The 11,369-nt window shown below is 38.1% G+C and overlaps 1 protein-coding gene across 1 annotated transcript; it reads right to left on the bottom strand.

Annotated features, from left to right (window-relative positions):
• Window positions 1-5,279: 5,279 nt before the first annotated feature.
• LOC111779960 (epoxide hydrolase 1) lies at window positions 5,280-9,696 on the bottom strand. Its single transcript, XM_023660183.2, has 3 exons — window positions 9,104-9,696; window positions 7,041-7,291; window positions 5,280-5,628 (listed from the first exon to the last, which is right to left on the bottom strand). The coding sequence occupies exons 1-3, from the start codon at window positions 9,566-9,568 to the stop codon at window positions 5,382-5,384; spliced, it is 963 nt and encodes a 320-aa protein (XP_023515951.1). The 5' UTR covers window positions 9,569-9,696; the 3' UTR covers window positions 5,280-5,381.
• Window positions 9,697-11,369: the final 1,673 nt, after the last annotated feature.

Below are 11,369 nucleotides of genomic sequence, written 5' to 3'. Positions count from 1 at the left end.
CCATTGTCTATGATAACACTACGAAATAGAGATTTTTTGCAAGATTCGACTCGAATGGACGCGTATTTTGCAGGACCGGATCGTTACACTTATCTAAGAAGCGATATATATGTTTGATCAAATTTACGACTACGATAATAAAAATAGACCTATAACAAAAATTTTGAGCTAGCAAGAAGCTCGTACTAGGAAACTCCATTGTCTATGATAACACTACGAAATAGAGATTTTTTGCAAGATTCGGCTCGAATGGACGCGTATTTTGCAGGACCGGACCAGAATAGACGCATATTGAGTCATGGACTTGTTCTTCTCAACCAAACATATAATAATTATGATTTTAAATAGGTTTTATTAGGGTATTTTTGAATTTTTTTTATTAAAATAATAATTATTTAATTTATAAATAAATATTGAATTTTTAAAAAATTAAAATAATAAAAAAAATTCACACAAAAATAAAATTTAAAATTCAAACTAATAGCTAATACAAAATTTAATAACAACTGAAAACATAATTAACCTTACATTAAAGATTAAGAACAATTTACAAAAATATTACTAAAACGATTAAAATTTACGGATTCGATAGGATAAACCCAAAAACATTCTCCTGTATGTTCGAACGATGATTTTGTTCTGCCTGTCTTGTATTATACGAGAAGAAATATGTTTGATCAAATAGACACAAAATCTCCTCATTATCATAACTTTTAATAAGCTGAACCACGTCTTTCCACGGAATCTCGAAAGACATCAAATTTGCAAATGTCTTTGATCGATCAATCACAAATCCTAACGTCCATCCGCTATTCTCTTCTCCATAGCTTTGCATCATCCACACCTCAATCTTAAAAGGTTGTTCTATCTCCATAATACTGGCGTAGAGACTGCCGTTAAAAACGCCAATCGTGACATAATCAGCTAATTCTGGAACATCAATTATGTCAAATTTTTCATGTTCAACGTCCAAACGACATAACCTTTTTTTCTTTCCACTCGTGCCAATCCAATAAAGTCCTCCGTCGAAGTAAACCCCATCTTTTTCAACATGAAAAGGCAGATAGTCAACCGGTCTCCATTCGCTACTTTTTCCCAAAATAAATATCTCAACATTGCTGTCAGAAATTCTCGCTACTTTATACTGTTTGAGGTTCGGGCTGAACCCAAATCCATACCAATAACATTCTTGTTCATATCCGGGAAGATTCATGCACTCACTCGTCATGGGATTTAGAATGCTAATATAAGTATTAAAACATCTGCTTCCATTGACCATACATAATAACCCTTGGCATGAATTTGCAATTACGACAATGGGACAATCAGAAGAACCAAATCGAAACGAAGCAACAGTTTTCATACCTTGACGATACTTCTGATCGAACTCTATGCAACGCATACTAAAATCGTACTCCATTCGTGCACCTAAAAGTCGAGGGACTCTAAGCTGTCGAGTACAAACCAAAAAAGTGTTTGGAAAGAATTTTGAAATAACAATGTCGTTCCATTCTTTACAAACCAGCCTTAACACCGAACAATTGACATTCGTAACTTTGGAGATTATAATTTCAATAATACTCTCGGGTAGTTTTGTATTCATTTTTTATTATTTTTCCCTGTAAAAAAATATAATATAAATAAAAAATAATAATAATATTTATAAAAGTTCTATTTAATATTTAATTATGAAAATTTTATATTTAATTTTATTATCTTAAAAAATAATTAAAATCAATACAATATAACAAATAAATAAAGAATTTAAATTTTTTAAAAAATAGAGAGATGTACTATATTTAGAAAAAATATATATTTTATTATTTTATCCTAATTTAAAATATTCTATATTTTATTTATTTTAACATTTAATTTATGAAATACAATCAATATATTCTTTTTTATATTTAATATACATTATCATATTAAATATTAATTTGAATATTTGGATAAAAGTTTGAAAGCCAAAAATTAACTTCAAATATCAAAATTTTTAAAATTAAAAAAAAAAAATCAATATATTTTAAAAAATCTGTTAAAGAAAAGACAGATAAAAAAATTAGAAAAAAAAAACATTTTAATATAAAATAATTAATTAAAAATATTTGTATTTTAAATATAGTTATTTATTTATTTTAAATATTTAGTTTTTAAACTGTTATTTTTTTAATGGTTCTAATTATTATTTTGAAATTAAAAAACATAAAAACATGACAGAATAAAAAACAAAATTTAGGTCAAAGGTTTAAAGAATGAAAGACAAAAAAAAAAAAAAAAAAAAAAAAAAAGAAAAAAAAAAAAACAAGAACAATATTCTTACGATTTGTCTTGTTGTTGGTCTCTTTGCTATCGTCGAGATGGGCGTTACAATGTTTGATCGAGAGACATTTGTTTGGAAACGAAGATTTGTCTGTCGTCGATCTCTTTGCTATCGTCGAGATGGACGTTACAAGGTTTGATCGAGAGACATTTGTTTGGAAACGAAGATTTGTCTGTCGTCGATCTCTTTGCTATTGTCGAGATGGGCGTTACAAGGTTTGATCAGAGTGACGTCGGGGAACGAATATTTGAAGATACGTTTTCTTGATAATAAACCGAGGATGTGTTATATGTGTTTGGACTTGTATGACTTCTCCTCTTATATAGAGAGGTAAATGGGCTTAAAAAAAAGTTTCCAAAAATAATTGAAGCTGAAAATATATTTTCCTAAAATCAATTTTTTTTAACTAATTAAATAAAAGGATTTGATTGGCCGACAAGAAAGGAAATTTATAAAAAGGAAAAAAAAATCCAAAATTTTAAAATTAATTCTCTTTATTAACTTCACATAAACTACCATTTTTTTCGTTTGATATTAATTTTTTTTTTTTTACAAGTTTATTAAATAAACTAAAATCTATTTTAAATTTTTTTAAAAAAATTATAATTTTGATTTAATTTCACTTTAAAACTCTTATAAAAAAAAATTGTTTTGTGTGATTTCAAAATTTTATTGATTTTTTTGTAATTACAAATCATTTTCTTATTTTTTTTAAATATTTAATATTTTAATTTTATCATATTATCGTATTTTCAAAGATATAATCTCTTATTTTCTAATTAAAAAATGATATTTAAATTTGATATAAGGATCATATTTTCTTATTTTATTTTTAATTTCTATTAGGTAAATAAATAAACTTTTATAGCACTTTTAATAATAATTAAAACAAAAAATATTGTTTTTTTTATTATATATATATATATATATACAAATAAAACTAAATTAATAAAAATATAATTTTATCTCAACCTAAACGTTTTAAATGAAAGACTCTACTAAGACAAAGATGGGCTGTCAAAAACGTAGAGGAGGTAGGATGGACAGTTGGTTAGATCTAGTATGGATCTAACATGGACGGTAGAGATGGGCTGTGTAGAACATAGAGGAGGTAGGATGGGCAGTTAGTCAGATCTAGTATGGATCGTACATGGACGGTAGTTGGAGTCGGAGGCTCTCGTAGGATTCCCTCATCTGGGATCCCTGGAGAAGAGGATCAAGTTGGCCTTGGGCAGTTGGTCAGATATAGTATGGATCTAACATGGACGGTAGAGATGGGCTGTCAAGAACATAGAGGAGGTAGGATGGGCAGTTAGTCAGATCTAGTATGGATCGTACATGGACGGTAGTTAGAGTCGGAGGCTCTCGTAGGATTCCCTCATCTGGGATCCCTGAAGAAAAGGATCAAGTTGGCCCTTGCGAACGACTTGATGCATTATCTCCCTTCAACCCTTTGAGCGAAATTCGGCAAAAGGAAGGATAACACAGAGGAGATAGGATGGGCAGTTGGTCAGATCTAGTATGGATCGTACATGGACGGTAGTTGGAGTCGGCGGCTCTCTTAGGGTTTCCTCATCTGGGATCCCTGGAGAAGAGGATCAAGTTGGCCCTTCCGAACAACTTGATGCACTATCTCCCTTCAACCCTTTGAGCGAAATTCGGCAAAAGGAAGGATAACACAGAGGAGATAGGATGGGCAGTTGGTCAGATCTAGTATGGATCGTACATGGACGGTAGTTGGAGTCGGCGGCTCTCTTAGGGTTTCCTCATCTGGGATCCCTGGAGAAGAGGATCAAGTTGGCCCTTCCGAACAACTTGATGCACTATCTCCCTTCAACCCTTTGAGCGAAATTCGGCAAAAGGAAGGATAACACAGAGGAGATAGGATGGGCAGTTGGTCAGATCTAGTATGGATCGTACATGGACGGTAGTTGGAGTCGGCGGCTCTCTTAGGATTCCCTCATCTGGGATCCCCGAAGAAAAGGATCAAGTTGGCCCTTGCGAACGACTTGATGCATTATCTCCCTTCAACCCTTTGAGCGAAATTCGGCAAAAGGAAGGATAACACAGAGGAGATAGGATGGGCAGTTGGTCAGATCTAGTATGGATCGTACATGGACGGTAGTTGGAGTCGGCGGCTCTCTTAGGGTTTCCTCATCTGGGATCCCTGGAGAAGAGGATCAAGTTGGCCCTTCCGAACAACTTGATGCACTATCTCCCTCCAACCCTTTGAGCAAAAGGAAGGAAGGAGCCAACATTCGGCAAAAGGAAGGATAACACAGAGGAGATAGGATGGGCAGTTGGTCAGATCTAGTATGGATCGTACATGGACGGTAGTTGGAGTCGGCGGCTCTCCGAACAACTTGATGCACTATCTCCCTCCAACCCTTTGAGCAAAAGGAAGGAAGGAGCCAACATTCGGCAAAAGGAAGGATAACACAGAGGAGATAGGATGGGCAGTACAGAGGAGATAGGATGGGCAGTTGGTCAGATCTAGTATGGATCGTACATGGACGGTAGTTGGAGTCGGCAGCTCTCTTAGGGTTTCCTCATCTGGGATCCCTGGAGAAGAGGATCAAGTTGGCCCTTCCGAACAACTTGATGCACTATCTCCCTCCAACCCTTTGAGCAAAAGGAAGGAAGGAGCCAACATCCAATTCAGCTTTCACTTTCGAAATTTCATTCAAGATTTTAAAAGAGGAAGGTTTCCACACCCTTATAAGGAAGGTTTCGTTCTCCTCCCCTACCGACTCTCTCCTCCCCAACCGACTAATCTCACAATCCACTCTGGGTCCAACATCCTCGTTCTCTTCCCCAATCGATATTAGATCTCACAAAAAATACCCTTATCATTAGTTTTGAAGAGAAACTGAGTAATTTATTTAAAAAATACTTTTGAACTTATGATAATATTCCAAAAATACCCTTAATCGAAAAGAAATTTCCTTAATACCTAAAGTTCACGAAAAAATGATACTTTTCATTCGACTTTCGTACCGCAAACGAAATATGTGATTCTCAAACATACAAAGAAACAAGCACTGTGTTTTGTTGAATGAAACTAGAATTTTTTGATGAAGTTAAGGATGTGAGTGTTTATCTCTTCAGGCTTCTCCTGGTTGAGAAAATGCGCAACTCCCTCCATTATCACAACTTCTTGTAGAAATGGCACATTCTTCTTGAAGCCTCCGCCATTGACATACTCCTTAACTCCCGGTGTTGTATACACAATGTCAGCATCTCCAACTATGTATTTCACTGGCACTTTCACTTCCATCCCTGTCCATGGGGCTGTTAGCTCCCAGTTTCTACAAATAAAAATCAGTCTGTTACTTACGACACGAGTACGGTTTCGTTAGTACAATGTATGAGATGTTAGAGCTGTCTTGCCAATGGGGTGTTAGATGAACGGTAGAAAGATTGAAGGCAAGAACGCGCATGACTTTTGGTTAGATTTTGTGAGATCCTACATCGGTTGGAGAGGAGATCAAAACATTCTTTATAAGAGTGTGGAAACCTCTCCCTAGTAGACGTGTTTTAAAAATCTTGAGGGGAAGCCAGAAAGAGAAAGCAGACAATATCTGCTAGTAGTGGGCTTGGGCTGTTACAGCTATTACAAATGGTAACAGAACAAGACACTGAGCAATGTGTCAGCGAGGAGGCTAAGCCCTGAAAGGGGTGGACACGAGGCAGTGTGCCTGTAAGGACACTGGGCTCCGAAGAGAGGTAGATTGGGGGTCCCACATCAATTGGAGAATAGAACAAGTGCCAGCGAGGATGTTAGGTCCCTAAGGGAGGTGGATTGTGAGATCCTACCTTGATTGGGGAGGAGAACGAAGCATTCTTTATAAGGGTGTGGAAACCTCTCCCTAGTAGACGTGTTTTAAAAATCTTGAGCGAAGCCAGAAAGAGAAAGTGGACAATATCTGCTAGCAGTGGGCTTTGGCTGTTACAAATGGTAATAGAGCCAGACACTGAGCAATGTGTCAGCGAGGAGGCTAAGCCCTGAAGGGGGGTGGATACGAGGCAGTGTGCCTGTAAGGACACTGGGCTCCGAAGGGAGGTAGATTGGGGGGTCTCACATCAATTGGAGAATAGAACAAGTGCCAGCGAGGACGCTGGGCTCCCAAGGGAAGTAGATTGTGAGATCCTACCTCGATTGAGGAGAGCGAAGCATTCTTTATAAGAGTGTGGAAACCTCTGTCTAGTAGACGTGTTTTAAAAATCTTGAGGGGAAGCCAGAAAGAGAAAGCAGACAATATTTGTTAGCAGTGGGCTTGGGCGGTTACAGCGGTTACAAATGGTAACAAAGCCAGACACGGAGCGATGTGTCAGCCAGGAGACTAAGCTCTAAAGGAGGTGGACACAAGGCAGTGTGCCTGTAAGGACACTGGGCTCCAAAGGGAGGTAGATTGGAGGGTCCCACATCAATTGGAGAATGGAACAAGTGCCAACGAGGACACTAAGCCCCCAAAGGGGGTAAATTGTGAGATCTTACCTCGATTGGGGAGGAGAACGAAGCATTCCTTATAAGGGTGTGTAAACCTCTCCCTAGTAGATACATTTTAAAAACCTCAAAGGAAAGCCCAAAAGAAAAACCCAAAGAGAACAATATCTACTAGCAGCGGGCTTCGTCCAGTGAAGCCAGAGTGAGACCAGAGTGAAAGATAAAAAGACAATAATGAATGTTAAATCAAGAGTTTTGTAGTTGGTGACTTACAAGTCCATTGATCTGTAATAGTTCAGTGGTCCAGTGAAGCCCTTCTGCTCATATTTGGAGGCAACGTAAGAAAGATCTTGTTCTGAGAGCCAAGACGGCAAGGGAGGAGGGGATCCAGGCCTGGGTTTGAAGGCTTCTCCTTTGGGGGGCAAAATGAGAGGACCTGGGCTTCTTGTTGTCAATATGCTTTGTAACACTGCTTTCGCTTTCGCACCCACCTCGGCCATCTCTTCTTCAATCCCTCCCGGATTCTATAAGCCAAAAGAACAAAAAAGAACAAACATCTTAAGTTTGATTGCTCTATTTAGAACTCAAACACACAGATCCTGTTCAAGTATAGTTGTTTCATAGTTCTATTCCAAAGCAAAAAACACACCAATATGAATTGGCCCTGTAACGACCCAGATCCACCGCTAGTAGATATTGTCTTCTTTGGGCTTTCCCTCTCGGGCTTCCCCTCAAGGCTTTAAAACGCGTCTGCTAGGGGAAGGTTTCCACACCCTTATAAAAGGGTGATTTGTTCTCCTCCCCAACCAATGTGGGACATCACAATCCACCCCCCTTTGGGACCCAGCGTCCTTATTGGCACACCGCCTCGTGTCTACCCCCCTTCGGGGAACAGCGAGAAGGCCGGCACATCGTCCGGTGACTGGCTCTGATGCCATTTGTAACGACCCAGATCCACCGCTAGCAGATATTGTTCTCTTTGGGCTTTCCTCTCGGGCTTCCCCTCAAGGCTTTAAAACGCGTATGCTAGGGGAAGGTTTCCACACCCTTATAAAGGGTGATTTGTTCTCCTCCCCAACCAATGTGGGACATCACAGGCCCACTATGGCGAAACCACCACAAGAGTCTTTCACAAAGTGCTTTTAGTCAAGTTCTTGAGCTAAGAGATTTCTCACAAAGCACTTCGGTGCATTCTTGTGAGATATCACATCAGTTGGAGATGAGAACGAAGCATTCTTTATAAGGGTGTGGAAACCACTCCCTAGCAGACGCGTTTTAAAAACCGAAAGGAAAAACCCAAAGAGGACAATATTTGCTAGCGGTGGACTAATGGTATCAGAGCCAGACACTGGGCGATGTGCCAACAAGGAGGCTGAGCCCCAAAGCGGGGTGGACACGAGACGGTGTGCCAGCAACTAAACATTCTTTATAAGGGTGTGAAAGCCACTCCCTATCAAACACGTTTTAAAAACTGAAAGGAAAAACCCAAAGAGAACAATATCTACTAGCAGTGGACTTGAGTTATTACAAATGGTATCAGAGCCAGACACCGGGCGATGTGCCAACAAGGAGGCTAAGCCCCAAAGAGGGGTGGACACGAGACGGTGTGCTAGCAAGGACGCTGAGTCCCGAAGTGGGTGGATTGGAGGGTCCCACATCGATGGGAGAAAGGAACGAGTGCCAATGAGGACACTGCACGAGGGTGGATTGTGAGATCCCACAATGGTTGGGGAGGAGAATGAAGTATTCTTTATAAGGGTGTGGAAACTCTCCCTGACAAACACGTTTTAAAAACCAAAAGAAAAAGCTCAGAGAAGACAATATCTAGTAGCAGTGGACTTGGGCCGGGCCGTTACAATTCTCGACTCTTCCAAGTAGCATTTTGAACCAGAAATTTTGAAAGTAGTAGTTAAATTCTTCAGCTGTTCTAGGTGTTCTTGCAAATTTCAAAATCTCTTTCCATTATTCAACCAAACACTACAAAAGGTTCCAAAAACAATTCCTATCTTATTCGAAAACTCATGCTAAAACCACTCAGACACAGATTAAGATGAACAAAAAATGTTGCACACAGATCAATATAAGCATGAATTTCAGATATGGATTTCAGAGTATGAGATCTTGTAACACTCATCCATGATCAATTCTATTAGGCAACTGTTTAACTATTTGCAACAGGTAAAAACCATAGTTCAACTCTTCCACAACATGAACAAAACCAGCAAAAGCTCAAACGATGGCGTTCATGAACACAAAAGTGAATAATTACCACAGAAAAAGCACTCTCAAAACCCTAAGTATTATGAAAATTTCCAAAAGAAATCAAAGAACCTAACCTGGAATCTGCAGATATAGTAATCATCGCCAAAAACCTTCCTAAATGTCTCAACAGGCTTCATCATCGGATTCCTAGGTCTAAACGGCACACTCAGACACACAAAAGCCTTCACAATATCAGCGCGGAACGAACACAAAGACCAAGCGATAATCGCGCCCCAATCATGCGCCACAACAAAAACCTGCTTAACTCCAAGACTCTCAACAAGAGCAACAAGATCCCCAATAATATGCATAATGGAGTAGCTAGAAATCGAATCAGGGGAATCAGAATCGCCATAACCGCGAAGATCCGGCGCCACAGCGCGATAACCGAGTGAACTCAAGGCCAAAATCTGATGGCGCCATGTGTACCAAAGCTCTGGGAAGCCATGGATGAACAGCACAATGGGACCTTCACCCTTCTCGGCTACGTGCATGTTTATGCCATTGACGCTCACGGTTCTGTGCTGGATTGTGTCCATGGCTATGCCTTGATTTTGGTTCCTTTTCGATTATGTTGAATTCATCTCTTATGGCGTCGGAAATCATCGGGACTTGTAGCGTCTCAACCTGTTCTTCGTTTCGTTTTAAGGAAGAATAATAAATTCTGGAACAATAAAAACAAAATATAGAAGGTTGTTATAATATTTAATTTATACCGAGTAAATTGCTCGTACTTTAGTACTGGTTGGGTTGGATTGAGTTGGCATTTTGGGTAAAATTGGGTTCATTCAATCGGACAACATGGACCAATCCAACCCGAAAGGGTTAGGTTGAGTTGGATTGGATTGACATTTTGGGTAAGATTGGGTTCATTATCTGAACCCGAACGGTATCAGTTTGATTTCGAGTTCATAGATAAAACTTTTCAACCCGAAAGGATTAGGTTAAGTTGGATTGGGTTGACATTTTGGGTAAGATTGGGTTCATTCAATCCGACAATATGGACCAACCCAACCCGAAAGGGTTAGGTGTCCAACCCAACCCGAAAGGGTTAGGTTGGGTTGGATTGGGTTGGCATTCTGGGTAGGATTGGGTTGGCATTCTGGGTAAGATTGGGTTCATTTATCTGAACTCGAACTGTGTCGGTTCGATTTCGACTTCATAGATAAAACTTTTCAACCCAAAAGGTTAGGTTAAGTTGGATTGGGTTGGCATTTTGGGTAAGATTGGGTTCATTCAATCCGACAACATGGACCAACCCAACCTGAAAAGGTTAGGTTGGGTTGGATTGGGTTGGCATTCTGAGTAAGATTGGGTTCATTTATCTGAACCCAAACTGTGTCGGTTCGATTTCGAGTTCATAGATAAAACTTTTCAACCTGAAAGGGTGAGGTTAAGTTGGATTGGGTTGGCATTTTGGGTAAGATTGGGTTCATTCAATCCGACAACATGGACCAACCCAACCCGAAAGGGTTAGGTTGGGTTGGATTGGGTTGGCATTCTGAGTAAGATTGGGTTCATTTATCTGAACCCGAACTGTGTCGGTTCGATTTCGAGTTCATAGATAAAACTTTTCAACCTGAAAGGGTGAGGTTAAGTTGGATTGGGTTGACATTTTGGGTAAGATTGGGTTCATTCAATCCGACAACATGGACCAACCCAACCCGAAAAGGTTAGGTTGGGTTGGATTGGGTTGGCATTCTGAGTAAGATTGGGTTCATTTATCTGAACCCGAACTGTGTCGGTTCGATTTCGAGTTCTTAGATAAAACTTTGTTAGGTTGGGTTGGATTGGGTTGGTATTTTTGGTAAGATTGAATTTAAACGGTGTCCATTCAATTTTGAGTTCATAGATAAAACTTTCGGATTGACCTGAGCCAAATAAAAATATATAAATTATATTAAAAAAATTTATTATTAATAGAGTCGACAGTAATATCTCCCCTCGTATATACAACAATTTAATTTTTTTATTTAATTATTAATATGTTTATTGAATTTAATGATTTATTTTATTTTTTTTATTATTATTATTTTGTTTAATTTTGTTTTATTTTTATATTATTAGTATTTTTTTTTATATACATTATTAATTTTTTTTATATTATTAATATTTATATTTTTATTATATACCACATTTTTAAATTAATCATTTGTGTTGAATTTATGATTTATTTTAACTAATTCCCAAGAAATGTCGTACTTAACTGTCTTTCATTTTATATGACAATGTTGAACTAGGTTAATATGTTATCATTTTCACTTGTTATTTTTTATTGATTTTTTTATGTGATCAGTTTGTGAGCTTTTAATATATTTTATCTAAGATTGTATCGGAATA

The sequence above is a fragment of the Cucurbita pepo genome, chromosome 18, assembly GCF_057944985.1.
Source record: "Cucurbita pepo subsp. pepo isolate OVF chromosome 18, ASM5794498v1, whole genome shotgun sequence".
Taxonomy (NCBI): domain Eukaryota; kingdom Viridiplantae; phylum Streptophyta; class Magnoliopsida; order Cucurbitales; family Cucurbitaceae; genus Cucurbita; species Cucurbita pepo.
The sequence above is the reverse complement of the archived record's forward strand: the minus strand, read 5'-3'. Positions and strand labels throughout refer to the sequence as shown.